Source organism: Polistes dominula, unplaced genomic scaffold (genome assembly GCF_049000335.1).
Source record: "Polistes dominula isolate Pdom_NZ unplaced genomic scaffold, Pdom_raw_medaka contig_37, whole genome shotgun sequence".
Taxonomy (NCBI): Eukaryota; Metazoa; Arthropoda; class Insecta; order Hymenoptera; family Vespidae; genus Polistes; species Polistes dominula.
Window position 1 is genome coordinate 5,410,627 of NW_028301169.1, and position 16,154 is coordinate 5,426,780.

The 16,154-nt window shown below is 28.9% G+C and overlaps 1 protein-coding gene across 6 annotated transcripts in view; it reads left to right on the forward strand.

Annotated features, from left to right (window-relative positions):
- The window catches only part of siz (Brefeldin-resistant Arf-GEF family protein schizo), a 105,414-nt gene that overhangs the window by 70,079 nt on the left and 19,181 nt on the right, over positions 1-16,154 (forward strand). For 3 of the 6 annotated variants that reach the window (XM_015333192.2, XM_015333186.2, XM_015333189.2), the window contains exon 2: positions 5,227-5,680. The exons of 2 other annotated variants lie outside the window; for them this stretch is intronic. In XM_015333192.2, coding sequence (XP_015188678.1) covers positions 5,478-5,680 — 203 coding nt within the window. In that variant the 5' untranslated portion in view covers positions 5,227-5,477. Of the gene's footprint in view, positions 1-1,098; positions 1,218-5,226; positions 5,681-16,154 lie in introns of those variants that run through there. One more of the 6 variants, XM_015333190.2, reaches the window with a different exon arrangement.

Consider the following 16,154-nt stretch of genomic DNA (forward strand, 5'->3'; position numbering starts at 1 on the left):
GATGACGCATAACACTCCATCGTCTTTGAAAAATAAAAAGATGTACCAAGGAGAATAATTTCTAGGTGGACTAAAAGTTTCTAAATGATATTACAAATTTTTTTTTTTGACATTCTGTGAGATAACTTTTTTCTTTTTCTTTTTTTAATTAAGAAACTATATGCCTTGTTTATAAAAGTGCAAGATCTAACAATAAGTTCGTTTCTTTTTAAACTACTCTCTTTTTTTAAAAATGATTTCAAGCTTTCACGAAATTGATATAGTCGAGATTATTCGGATCTATGAATTCAACCAACGTTTTATTATTCTTAACCTGAAAGTAGTCGAAGGAAAGTCAAACATAAGAATAGCATAAATACATGCTAATAATACGTGTTTAATTATCTAACGACGAAATTTACTTAACGTTTCTAATTTTTAAACACGAATGTATAATGCAATGAAAAGGATTTAATTATCGAGACGTTTAATGTATGTAAAGATAGATTTATTATAATTATTTTCACGCTTTTTACTATTTTTAAATTACGCTTATGTTAGCGTTCTTTTTTTACATTTGAAAAATATATATTTCATTTCTTAAGAAATAATATATGAAAATTCATATAGGCTTATTAATAAAAATAATTTCAAAATTAAATAATTACTTATATATTATACTATATTATTATATAATAAGTATAAGCAAAAATATTAAAAATAATGAAAAATAAAACTCTAAAATACTCCTACAAACTCTCCCAATTTATTGATATAACAAGAAACTGAATAACGCGAAATCCGATAAAAATAAACCTGATGGAAATCGGATACGAGGGAAAGTTTAAAAGTTAGACTCTTCTTCATAGAAAACTTCCGCTTGGCCAAATGTATCGAACTCCATTTTGGAACGACTCGAAGTCGCATTACCAAGAGCATTTTGTCGTGGACAACACTATTGTAATAGTTTAACAATGTGTATATATATATATATATATATATATATATATGGCGTTGAAATGGCGATAAAGAGCCATGTAGAAGGGGTTAGCCAACGGGGTTGGGTGGGGAGGGACGTTGTCCCACCTTTCTCATTCGACTTTGACAGTTCTATTATGGTATCGGAGCTAACGGCAAACAGTACGTACCTATGTACAACGACTACGACGACGATGACAACGGGTAGTCGAGTCTCGATGGTGAATCAGTTTGTGTTCCCCGATGTTACATACATCAAGGTATTTTTCTATCTTTCTTCCTCTCGCATTGTCTTATTCTCTATTTATTTCCCTTATTCTGCTTCAAACATACCCTTTCTCTCTTCATCTTTTTCTCTTTTACACATCTCTCTCTCTCTTTGTTTTTTTGTTCCTGTTCTTTACACTCACTCTCTCTCCATCTTTTTCTTTCTTACACCACATACACACTCTCTCTTTTTTTCTGTTTCTGTTTCTGTGTCTGTCTGTCTGTCTGTCTCTCTCTCTCTCTCTTTATCTTTTTTTCTTCGTCCATCCCCCTTTCTTCTTCTTCTTTTACCTTAACTTCCTGTTCTTATCTCCTCAGTGGTGACTTTAATCAGGGCTCGATAGATTCGCGTTCTTAGATCGCGTCGTAGAACCGAGAAATTAGTTTTTAACTTATGTTAGTACCTTATCGGATATTGGTATTTTCGGGCTAGCTGACTCGTCGAAAACGAATATCCCTTAGAGGAGAGGAAAAGAGAGGAAAAGAAAGAGAGGGGTATATCAAGGAAAAGACGTCTTAGGAAATCGAGAAGGATATCGAATACTCATTGAATCTCGTGATACCATTTCTTTTCTTCCTCGTCATTTTCTTTTTTTTTAGGTGACGATTTTTAGAAAAAGAGAGAGAAAGATTTATACGTTAGAAAGTACAGTATGAAGTAACTCGAATATGCCACATTTTTTTTATTATTTTTTTTACCAAGTTATGTATCTAACAAAAACTTATTTATTACGAATAATTTTGAATACATGAGTTCTATCTGTAATCACGTTATTGGTACGCTATATTAGTATGCCATACTATATTATGCAGTACTGTTTTGTACAAATGTACTATATACTAGTTTATTATAGTATAGTGTAATATATGACAGTATACAATATTGTATAAATAATATTATAATATATTGTATAGTATAATATTAGTTTAATATTAGTATACATTACTAACATTGCATACTACAATAAAATATAATATTTCAATATAATTTAATACAATATAATAATTACATTTGAATATAATTATCCTAATACTAATTATAATTCATACTTTAAGAAAAATAAGAAAAAAATGAAAAACTTCACTTAAAATTTTATTATTATCATATAAGCACTATAATTTTTTGTCAAGACAATAAAATCTTCTCTAACAATTTTCACTAGTAATTAGAAAACAATAATTCAACTGAATCTCACGTTTTGTCCCTAATTGAAAAAGTTTTATCTTAACACATTCGCGTTATGGAAATGAAACGAAGGTCTGATATCGATTAACGGGACGTTCTTAAGTGTTTACGATAAAAAACCACTAGTATTGCATACATTAGAAAAATGTTTAGAGAGATTCTTCGATATAATTGATGCCACGTATACTTCACAAATATTTTTTGAAAAAATATTTGCACTCTTGGAGAGCTAGAGTTACGATATCCTATAGAAATTTTTACTCGATATCATGTTTCGGTATATTCAAACCGATCGAATGAACGAGCGAACGATTTGATTGATTTATTTATTTACTTTTTCATTTTATTTTATTTATCTTTCTCTTTCTATTCTATTTTTTTTTTGTTTTTTGCGCTGTAATACTTTTTATTTTATACCTAATCGTCTGCGTGGATTTCTCGTCCATTGAACCTGGATTATAATTGGAAGAAAGAATTCATAATACACTATACATAGCTCTTTGATACGATTCCATTGGTTCCTATTCATTCAGATATTATTGATTCTTGCTTAACGAATTCCATACAATTTCAAAGATAGAGAAATTTCTCTCTCTCGTTAATGCTAGATTTCATGCTCGAAATTATCTTATATCGATTTCATATCGAAATTATCGAGATAAATACTCAAATAATAAATATATTTTTTTTTCAATAATTTTTTTTAGGCTTAACCATTAAAATAATATAAAATTATAAAAATAAGTGTATATATATACTAGAACACTCCGGCCACGCGTTGCTGTGGCTTTGTTATAAAATGTTGATTACCTTTAAATAACAAATCCTTAAATTAGCAATACTAAATAAAAAAAATTTCATTAAAATCGGCTCAATAGTTTCGAAGTTCATTGAAATTTTATATATAAAGATATGTAGAGTGAGACAGAAGTCTAACACCATCAAAATTATAAGTGAACAATTTTAAATATTTCGCATAATAGATAATTTCAATTAAATTACTATATTTATCAATTTAATATTGATACATGACTTTTGCCTTAATCCATATTTATACAATAATGATAAATAATCCTTTTTTTTATGTATAAGATAAAAGATTTCAATACAATAAAGATATAAAATAGATGTCTATAAATCATATAGTTAACAAAAACTTTCCGTCAGCCATAAAATAGAGCTCAAATCAAAATAGATTCCACGTGCAGCGATGAAACGAGGAGAAGAAGGAGAAGGGAGACGAGTGAGATTCAAAATGTGTTCGTTCATTACTATTCATTGTCTTTGATTTTTTCCGAACGTGCGCGTCCCCAATACTGAACGAGCTAAACAAGAACAAACGGTATCCCCCCCTCAGATCCCTCGACACGTCCGTTTTCAACGATCATAAACTTTTCCGGTCGCAATTTCGTGTCGCACCTTTTTAAATTGTCTTGACCCCAACCGAGAACGAACGAAACGACCATTTGAAATGAAAATAAAAAAATAAAAAAAGGGAATAAATAGATAAAAGGGGAAGAGGATAGACTAAAACACAGTACACATTCCACGTTTGGTAAACCGTTTTACGTAACCAATGTCAGAAATCAGTAGTAGAATTCGTGCTAACGAGTACCCAACATCGACGTTTAACGTTCACGTCAAGTTACGGTTAGTGCAATTAGAAGCTAATCAAAAGTCACTCTAACGGTATATGTAGGTATGGTACATTCATCAGAATTACATTTCGCATTTTCGTTTATACTCAAATCAATCTCCTAAATTTGTAATTTTTTTATTATTTATTTATGGTTTTAGATTTTATAAAAGTGATGTTAAATTATTTGTATTATATTCGGTGAAGTTAGTTCGATATAGAAAAAAATAGGATATTTGAATATTAATATAGTATAATAGAGAGTGATAATAATATAATTTAATACAAAATATTAGAGTACACTATATTATAATATAGCACAAAATAAGTCAGAATTTCGTAGATTTATGATTTCACAATCTAACAAAATTGGTCGTAAAAATTTCAAGAAAATTTAATTTAATTTTACGATCATTTATACCATGTCTAATACGATAAATAACTATAGTATAGTACTACAATACCAAAATTAATTAATTAAAAAAATTAACTTACAAAAATGCCAACTATAAATTTCACATTCTCTAATTTATTATCTAATAATCAGTCAGATAAAATGAATGAACAGAAAATTAGAGAAGATCAAAGAAGAAAACCTGACGCGAATTCGTGTAAATCTTGAAAATATTATCGAGATTCGCGTTTGCAACTAAACGACCTTATCGAAACGTCGACATCCATGCTTGTGCATATTAATCGAGCGTCGTTAGAAAGTCATAACGATTCGAGTCACCCAGTCGTATCGAATGAAAAAGAAGAACGAGCGAAATCGTTATACTGTTGATAGTTAAGTTTGGATGTTACTATTTACTATACATATGTATAGTATATGTGTGGAGCGTGCGTGCACATATGCATATGTTACTGATATAGCACTTAAATTAGGTAAGAGAACTCGTCGTTCTATTTTCAAATTTATGCTTCCGTTCATACTTTCATTCATCATTTTGGATTAGCCATTATAAAAAAAAAGAATTAATTAAGAATTTCTAACTGTGAATATTTTTCTAGCAAATGTACATTTGTTTTTTCTCTCTCTCTCTCTCTCTCTCTTTTCTCTCTTAAAATGATTTTATTGAATTTACTTTCTGTATACCTTTGTCCCTTCCTCTCTATTACAATTTCTCTCTCGAAACGATTTCCTAAAGATAAACAAAAATATTATTTAAAATAAAAATAGGTCTGTTGGGGATACCGAAATGTATCTAAACTGAACAAGACAATTTCTGACGTATGACGATAAAAAACCAAAGAAATAAAACTGTGATATCGAAGAAGAACTATGACAATAAAAATGATGAAGGATAAAAATATAGTGAAAAGGACGATATGAAGAATGGTGAAAAATAAGGAAAAAGAAGAAGAAAAAAAGAAAAATAATATAAGTGTATTTAGTTGTGCGGTGTAATAGTGAAAGAGATTGATATTATCATGTTCATGATGGTTGAACCACGGGACAGCAACGATAGGCTGTCAGGCTGTTCGCCACAAACTCAGCATCATTGTTATCAAGTGATTAGAACAACAAGGGTACATCACAGCTCACGAAGTTCCAGGATGGTCAGCGTACAGGAAAAAGTTATCAGATCTCGCCTACAGTTAGGCTACTCTACACCTACGTCCTTCATTAATCGGTATCTCTTTTATATTTTATATTATCTATTTTAATTATTTTCTTTTATTTCATTAGGTGCGTGTGCTCATTATTTTTCGTGATTTCGTTAATCGTACCAAAATTAATTTTGAATTTGTTTACGTGTGTTTTATTTCGTTTTATTTTGTTTGCTTTTTAATATTATGATATATAATAAAAAATAATAATATTTACTCTGAACGCACTTCATCAAAATTCGATTAAAACTCGTTCGGTATAATAATTGGTATGATAAAGAACGAATATACATTCGTATTAGTCGAATAAAATAAATAACTTAACATTTTCTTTTTTTAAAGCGGAAATTGTGAGTCGTGAAAAAATTTATTCGTAAATAAAAATAAGTTTTAAACGAACGATATATCAGAAATAAATAATTTCAACTAGCAAATATGAAATATAAATTACTAATGTAAGAGTTATTAAAATTTACTCGATAAACAAAATCCCATTCTCGAAATAATGAAATTATTTAACCGAGTGAAATATTTTATATAAATTATTCAAGGAAATTTCAATAAAAATTAATTATTAAAATAATAAAAAGAATATACTCTATTCTCGAATAAAAATAATTGGAAACAATCGATATTAGATATACAATAAATTACTCTGACAATTTTCTTTTCTTACTTTGGGCTCGTACAAACGAAAAGAAAAAAAAAGAATAATATATTACATCGAAAAAGAATTCGAATTATTTCTTTTAAAAAAGCACTGCATTAATTTATATGCTTAATATTATTTAAAAGGGCACAATCTTTTTTCTCCATTACGTATGTCTTCATCTCATTTTTTCTCTCTTTGAATCCACGTTGCTTCTTTCATTCTCAACCATAATAAAAGAAATAAATAGTAAAAAAAAAGAAATGAAGAATATTATTTGAAGAGTAGAAGGATCGTCGCCCTTGCAAATCTTAACGAACGTGCGCATTTTCACCGTTAATGGTAATCAACGGTTCTGTTAATTGCTCGATGATAATTAGTCTGAACGGAGAAGCTGCAAGATGATATCCAGGCTAATGGAGCACGCTTTAATAGTTCATCTAATTAATTCGGGAGTTCAATCCTCCCTTCTCCAACTCCCACTTCTTTCTTTATATGCGTACGAGGATTTTTCTTGTATTTTTATTTTTTTATTTTTTTATTTTTCTTTTTTATTACGACTGATGTTAGCACACTTATTTGATATTGTCTTCAATAATCGTTGCAAACTTTAACCTCCGTGTGAATGCATATACGTATACAGGTTGAATCCCATAGAACCCTGGATACACCTCATATTATATATAAACTTACCTAATTTTTAGAATTGATGGAAGACACTCACAAAAATTTGCAAAAATTGTCATGGTTTAAGAATGTCTTTTTTTTCCTATTGAGTCTGTTACAAAAAACTCTGTGTGTATCTATTAGATAATGTATGATGTAATTATGGATAGCCTACTAATTGTAAGTCTAAAAATTAAAATAACTTGCGGCTTTATGGTTTTATCTTGAATATTATAATTATTCATATTACAAAATAAATCATTCAATTAATATATTTATAAATTGTCGACATAGTTTACTATTAAAATTACTGAAACATATATTTCTGGTGGAAATTTTTAATCAAAACAATATAAATATGCAAATATGTTCAACAAAATTATTTTTTGCTCATGTTTATGTATATTTTAGTATCTTTCACGTTCAAAATGTATCAACAAATCTTGAATCTTATATTTCATTTTAAATAATATTTTAATAATTTTGTTGATAAAACTCATACTTTTGATTTATAGGTTTATTCTATGCAAGTCCGTCAAAAATATATAGTCGTAAAATAAAACTATAAACGTTATGGCACGTAATACGTGTCATAGCAATTTTCACGTTTGCTCAAGTTATTCTTACGTTTATTGCGAAGGATTCTATTCCTTTTTTCCTTTCTACAATTTCCTCACAGGCATTTTTATATCTAAAGAAAAATTTGCGCGTAACAAGATTTTCCTCTGCTGATCTCGTTTAAAAAATATTTTTCCTCTCTTGCACGCTCTCTTTTTCTCTCTCTCTCTCTCTCTCTCTCTTTGATCATCCAAAAATTGCAAACATTAAATAACAAATTTTCTTATGAACCAAGTGAATTTCAAAAGCAAAGGAAAACCGTAGGAAGGAGGATGAGAAAAAATATAACTAGAAATAAAAAAAGAAAGAAAGAAAAAGAAAGTAAATTTTTGCATGAACTTTCTAAATGAAATGAAAAATCATGCAACTGGCTGATATTTCATTCTATTTGAGAAGCATACGTACTCAAGACATGATGGCGGAAAAATGAATTTTGAAAAATAAAAAGAAAACAAAATAATTTTAGGTAAGTAAACTTTCTCTCTTCCTCTTGTCCTCTTTTCCTCTCTTTCTCTCTTTCTCTAGCATTGTCGGCGTTGTAGAAACTCTCGTTAATTAGAAGCACGAGTTTTGCCTCCCAGTTGACGAGGTTAACGTCGCATAATTAAACGACGCTATACCTATGTATCCAAGATATATACATATCATTCATATACCAATACACATACACGATCGAAGTAATAGTGTTAGAGAGTAAGGTACTACGAAGTAAGTAGTCAGGTTGTAGTGCGTAGGCCGTAAAGAAAAGTGCGTTTTCGATCTATACCTCCCACTTTCCATCCCCTTCTCCTCCCTTTTTTACACCTCTTCATCTTTTACATAAGCTATATACACAAATGTATCTATATGCGTATATCATATATTTATATATTCCACTTGTTCACCTCCTCAGCTTTAATATACAGTCAACCCTCCTATAACGCGGTACTCTCAGAACGCGGTTTCCATATAACGCGGAGCTAAAAATGCGACAGCCCTCCTATAACGCGGTACTTTCAGAAGGCGGTTTCCATATAACGCGGAGCTGAAAATGCGACAGCCCTCTTATATATATTATATATATATATTACAATACTGTAAGTAATATTCTTCATTTGTTCTAATATAATAATAATAAAGTAATTATTAACCCTAGATTTGCATCATGTCAAACACGAAAGAAACAAGGAAAGGGTTAAAAAGAAAGTTTATATCTCTTGAAGATAAAATCGAAATTCTAAATCGTTTAGAAGGCGGGGAAAAACTATCGTCGGTTGCAAAATCAACCAAGTTGAATGAATCTATTAAATTTTACAAAAGTCTTTCTTGTTTTTGTTGGAAAACAGTTTTTTAGTCTAGTTTTGGTATCATTTCTTTATATAAACTCTTCAATTCAATAAAAATAATTTATAATTTATCTTGTCCTTATTGGTCTCCATATAACGCGGTACGAATGATGTGATTTGTACTAATTCTGCGTTTCTTATAGCGCGGTTTCCATACAACGCGGTAGACGGTTTCCATAGAACGCGCTACGAATTAGCCTGGTTTGTACGGTTAAATCCGAGTTTCTTATAGCGCGGTTTCCATATAACGCGGTGAGTGCGTACCGCGTTATAGGAGGGTTGACTGTATACGTATAGTGATACACTTATGCTTATTGTATTTTATGTTAATACATATAAACATATGATATATTAAATATATATATACTCCTCCTCTCCTTTGATCTTCTCATCTTTAACATAAACGCATATTACGTGATATCTTATATACAAGATGTACATTTATATGTATATACTGTTAGTTCATCTTCAAATTTTTAAAACATCATATATGTAATTACGCATATAGGGTGTCTCATTATCAGTTAAATCAGATTATTCAAATATCTCCTTTGTTTACAATCGTTTTAAAGAACTTTATAGAGAAAAATTGCACTATTGCAAGAAAGAAATCTAACGATTGAAATAATTTTTTCATAAGGTTATTTTTATTTTACAAGATTTGAAGATCTTGTTTATTTTTAAATGGAACTATATATTCGGTTGGCAACTAAGTTCCCGCCGTTTTTTTAAATTTTAAAAAGGAAAAATACATAAAATACATTATTGATTAATTATTTGTTAATTTTTATTGAAAAATAAACTTTTCAAAATATTTAGAAAACTTCGGAAACTTGATTAGTTGCTAAGCTAATATTTTTGTTCTTGTAAAACATGAAAAAAAGCGACTAGATCTCATTACGATTATTTATTCTCGAGATAATTAAATCCAAAAATAATGAAAACATATTCGGTCGCACACTTGTATTCTGATATTTTAACATTACTGTCTTTAAGGAATTTTTACTGGACTTAAAGGCCATTTAAAAACTGGAACACTTTTCTTGCAATCCATGCATGCACGCTCCTTAAATGCATCGGGAAAGTAAATGACTACGTTAAGAACGAAAAATAAAGGAGGGTGGAGGAAATCGAGGAAAAAGAGGGGGAAGAGGATTCTTTTGCGCGGACACATCTGATGCGTTTCGTGATTTCGCAACGGAAAGCTTTATCTTCTGCATCCTACGGAAACGAAGCTTTCATTTTATCATGAATCACACGGTACCTAAGTACATAAACTTGTACGTATATACTACTTCATGAAGTAGGTATCGCGTTACTATCTTGTTTTTCTTTCTCTTTCTTTCTATCTTTCTTTTTCCGTTTTTTCTGTCAAACGAAGAAGACTTTCCCTTCGGCCAAGCGTAAACATTCAACCGTTCGATATATTCACATAAATAGAAAGAAAATCAATATTCTCAATCAAATCGTACAGATTTGAATATTCACACAATATCGGTTAGATTTATAGTTTTTAATCGGGCTACAATTATTTACGTGATTTTCCAAAATCAATTATTGCTTTTTAGAAAGTTACAGCTAAAATTCTAGGTTAGGTCAAAAGTTTATAGTTGAGTCAAAAGCAACTAGGTAATTTTTACAAATTAATTATTCATTTTGAATACTTTAGAGGATTATGTATAATCAACTTTATATAGTAGTTAAGCTTATAGTTTTACGAATTAGGATTATAAATTGAAAAAATAAAATTAGCTTAAAACTTTCTTCACCCACCCCGTATAATTTTCGATACTCGCACTGTCTCTATAATCTATATTTTGTTTATTTTTATTACTCTTACCAAAGAATTTATGTATTTATTATATATTAGCCAATGAGAGATATTCTGCATTTTAGATTAGCTACGCGTTTCACCGACTTACATCGTAGTTATCGTCGTAGTCGTCGTTTCGAATTTCTTCTCGTTCGAAGTGAAACCGATAATCAAATAAGATAAAAAAATAAACAAATTCAATTCCAAGATCATAAAGAAAAAAAAATTTATATATATATATATATATATTTATTTATTTCAATCATAAAGATGAAACACTACTATTGATTTTTGTGTTTTTGTGAAAGTCACAAACAATTCGTTCCTTTTTACATAATTTTGTATAATCGAAATTCCATTAATAATATTTTTTAAATAAAAAGAATTGTTATATACATGATCGAAATAAAAAAATATAAAATAAAAAAGTTTAACTTTTCAAGGCTCGAAGGTCTAATAATGCACGCTCATTTATACTAGATTTCTTTGCTAAAATAGTGAGAAAGTGAAAAAGAGAGAAAAAGGAAAAGAAATAGAAAATGAAAATGAAAAAGAGAGAAAATTTGCATTCTTTGAAGCGTGAATAGTCGAGTCCTTTCCTTTTAATATCTAATATCATACCATCTATGTATGATTTCCTCTTTATACTTTTCATTATTTTTTCTTATTGAGCTTGATCGAGCGTGCCAAATGATTTGCCGATCTACAGAAGGTGCACGCTTTGATTCGAGATCGTCAAGAGGGATATGCAATTGAAACGAAGCGTTAAAAGAACCAAGTTTTACTGGAAACTCATTAATCCGTTAAATTATATCTCCAGTCGTGCATAACTCCGAGACGTATTTTTTTTTATTGATACTGGTAGCGAACAAAACGTATACGCGTTTTAAAACACTTAATTATATAATATTTATTTATAAAATATCGATTATTATAGCTAATATTTTTTATATTAATTATATACAATTCTTGGCTTTCTATTTATATTTAACATTTTTATATTAATTTAATTAGATTATATAAAAACAGAGAGAAAGAGAGAAAATGTTTACACTTATTATTTTCAATTTTTGGGTACTCAATTTGCATTAGATTTTTTGTAATTTTATGAAAATATTTTAAAATCAAAATGAAATAAAAGGAGAGGTTGAAAAGAAAAAAAATTCATTTAAAAATATATGAGATATGTCAGAGTGTGTGTATGATCATTTTTGGTAATTGGAAACCTCCCGTAAGAGATGCTTTAAAAGGTTTTCTACGAAAAGCGAACGAGTATGGTGTTTTACTGTTATACGGGTACCCCGTTTATTTTTATTACATCTCAACGAGTCTATCGTCCAAAACATTCACTGAGGATATACTTACGTATAAATAGAACGTTCGACAATATGGGGGAAAAACTATAGTAACTTATACCTATCTCTCTTTTCATTCCATGTAAATGCGATGGCGATAGTACCATGATGATAGGAGAAGTTACGGTATTGGAGAACGGTGAAAGGCGCGGCAAAACGCTAAACGTACAAACGTATGAAAGTCCTTTCTTGTATTCTATCGTCAGACCACTATTTACAAATATAAATATACATTGGTATATAAATAGTAAATAGATTATTTAATAATATCTATATATATATTTAAGTATTTCATCTATTTTTATTTAATATATTATAAAATATATATTAAATTATAATATATAATATATATATATATATATTTAGCGCGCGCGCACGTGTGTGTGTCTACAAGTAAGTTTCCAGCGTTTTTCATAAAATTTGAGAGTTTATTCTGAAAAAATGGTTACATATTTTTCATTCGGAATATTGTCCATCGGAAGATACAATTTTTTCCCATCTTTCTGGCAATTTGTGAATTCCGGACCAAAAAAAGTTCTCGTCTTTTGAGCCCAAGAACGTATTGAGCCCATTTTTGATTCCTTCTACTGAAGTGAAGCGCATTCCGGTAAGAGCGTTCTGCATAGACCGAAACAAGTGGTAGTCGGAAGCAATTCAAAGCGTAATTTATTCAATTTAACCATTATTAACGCATTGTTATTTCGTGTCCAGTATGAGCAAACGCAGCACCCATTTCAAAAGCAATTTGCGCATGCCAAAATTTTCATATAAAATTGTAAAGACACTACGTTCTGATATCTTTAAGGTGTTAGCTATCTCACGCAACTTCATTTTACTGTCTTTTAAAACTATTGTGTGGACATTTTTTATGTTTTCCGGAACAACTGTCAAATTTGCATCAGACTGTTTAGCATCATCTGTGCTTGTATAACCATATTTAAATTCAGCATACCTGCAAATAATAGCTGATTTCCCTAATGCAGAGTCCCCATAATGCTTATCAAACCACTGTTTGGCTTTAACAGTATTTTTCCCCATAAAAAACAGTGCTTAATCAACACACGAAATTCCTTACAATTCTTTGTTTTGAAAATTACAAAACTGGGGTCACTAAAACGACCCTAACTTCTAAATTAACGATCAGAATGCCATAAAATTTTGATACGTACAGTTTGAAGGTTAGTACTACACGAAAATCACGTGGGTTTGTCAACAGTGTTACCATATATGTGTCAGACCAAAGACTTATTGAGTGACGTGTAGGTATATTACTAATAAGTTAATATATTATTAATTTATATATATGGGGCATTCCACGTCAAATTGACCACTTTGACCCCGACCCCTTTCGATTTTGCTGAAATTTTTTTTTATCATTTTTAACTTCATTAAAAAACTTCTCAAGAATTTTTTCAGATTTTTTTGCCCAACCCAAAAAAAGTTAGGAACTTTTGAAAAATTCAGAATTTTCGTTCCATTGTTTTTTCAAATAGCCATAACTTCGTCAAAAATAGACTTATCGGGATATTTTTCTTGTAATTTTTTGTCTTTAAATGAACTTTTTGAAAAAAAAATATCTACAAGAAAATTCTGTAATAAATTTTCTTTTTTTTTTTTGAAAAAACCTCAAATTTTTCAAATTTTGGTACTTACAATTTTTTTTTCTTTTAAACTTTCATTCATTCCGAACCTAAATCATACCTTCTCCAGGTGGGCCAAATTTATTTTCTATTTTTTTTTATTTAAAAATTTTTCGTTTTATTTATTTTGACATTAAATTTTGCTTTTATACTGAAATAAACCTAATTAAATAAATATAAATATTTTTAAATGTATTTAATGATCTTAGTATAATTATATACTATTGAAAATTATAAATACAAAAAGATTGTAGCGCATTATTGATCAATTTTTCTAGTAAATCTAGTTAACAATTTATTTAGATTTTCTTAGTCGCTTCAATAATTTTCAAACAGTATATTGTTTTAAATTAAAATAATACCTTACAAATCAACACCCTCTGTAACCATAACAATGAAGTATTCGCCAGTTGATAACTAAAATAAAGCTGCCGATGTGATCTAAAAGATCGATTTTTAAAAACAAACAGCATTGCTGGACCTTAGCAATTGCATATCGTTATACTAAGCAATGATGGCTGTTTGTTTGTCAAGAATTATTCTAATTTTGAACAATATACTATTTGTAAACTAGTTAAGCGACCAAGAAAATCTAAATAAATTATTAATTATATTTACTTGAAAAATTGATGAATAATACACTGCAATCTTTTGGTATTTAAAATTTTCGATAGTATATAATTAAACTAAGGTCATAAAATACATTTAACAATATTTATATTTATTTAATTAGGTTTATTTTAGTATAAAAACAAAATTAAATGCTGAAATAATAAAACAAAAAAAAAAATAGAATTAAAATTTGTCCCATCTGAAAAAAGTATGATTTAGGTTCGAAATGAACGACAGTTTAAAAGAAAAAAAAATTAAAAATACCAAAATTTAAAAAAATTTGAGGTTTTTTTCCAAACAAAAATAGAAATTTCTTATAGAATTTAACTTAAATATATTTTTGTTAAATGGCTATTTGAACAAAAAATAGAACAAAAATAATAAATTTTTGAAAAATTCCTCACTTTTTTTCAGTTAGGTAAAAAAATTTGAAAAAATTCTCAAGAAGTTTTTTAATGAAGTTAAAAGTGATTAAACAATTTCAGCACAATCGAAAGGGGTCGAGATCAAAAGTGGTCGATTGGACGTGAAATGCCCTATATATTACATTGATCTAATTTTTAGTAAATAGATTAATATAAATTAACATTTATTTATTTATTAAAAAATAAGAATTATTTAACTCAAAAAAATATCGTAAAAATTAAATGTTTCATTTTATGCGATATATTACGTATAATAATCTTAATTATCAAATAATAAATAAAAATATAAAAAGAGATATCTATTTACTTTCTTTTTTATTTTTATTATTAATTTTTTTTCTAGCAATAGTAATATTTATGTACAAAAAAAAACTAATAGAGCATTTAAAACAGAACATTACAGTCTTTTTTACATTCTAAATGAAAAATACTTCACAATCGTTCTTGGACGATTTCCAAATTCTTCTTGCAATTCCGAGGTACATAGTCGGTGAATCCCTGGTATGATGACAGCCAGGAATACGTCGGCGCATCATTGGAATAGTCTGACATGTGCCTCAAAATCTGAACATTCCCTGTATTTTCTAGACATAGGAAATTACCATATACTTTATATGGAAATATTATATACATATATATCTAGAAAGTTGTACTCAAAATGATTTTCCAAAAATTTATTTAAAAATCGATAATTCACTAATTGTTGTTTCTAATTAATTTTTTTTTTAGAATCTCAAAATAAATTTCTTAAAAGATTACATTTTGAAGTAAATAAAAATTATACCAAAATTAATTTCAGATTAACCTTTTTTCGAATAATAAAATTACAAATATATATCTTGTAAAACTACTATACAAATCTGACTACGAATTGAAAAGTCATAATAAATTTAAAAACCGCAAACATACTTTACAACTTCAAAAACATTTAATTATTATACAATCCTAATAAAAAAAATAAAAAAAATTAAAATTCCCCACAAAAAAAAACAATATCCAAGCAAGAAACATATGGCCCTCCTCATGTTTGAGTTTCTAATAAAAAAAAAAGAAAAAGAAGGTATCAACTTGAGAGACATATGAAAGAGCCTGCGGAGCAGAAGCGTTGAGATATCGAAGAAAGGTGATACATGAAAACCTTTGAGTTCAAGGAAATGCACTGTAGTTGCGGAAGGAAGGAAACGAGACAGAGACAAAGATAGAAAGGGAGAGAAAGATAGAGAATAGTTGGAGGGTGGAGGGTGAAAGGTTTCTATGGCGCGTGTCCAAGTGGCAGCTGATACTCTCCACCTGAAAGCAGTATCAGTGTTGGTGTTGATGTTGGTATTGGTATTGGTAGTGAGAGTTGGTGCTAGGACTGTCGCCGTCTGAGGGTTTTGTCCCGGAGACAAACG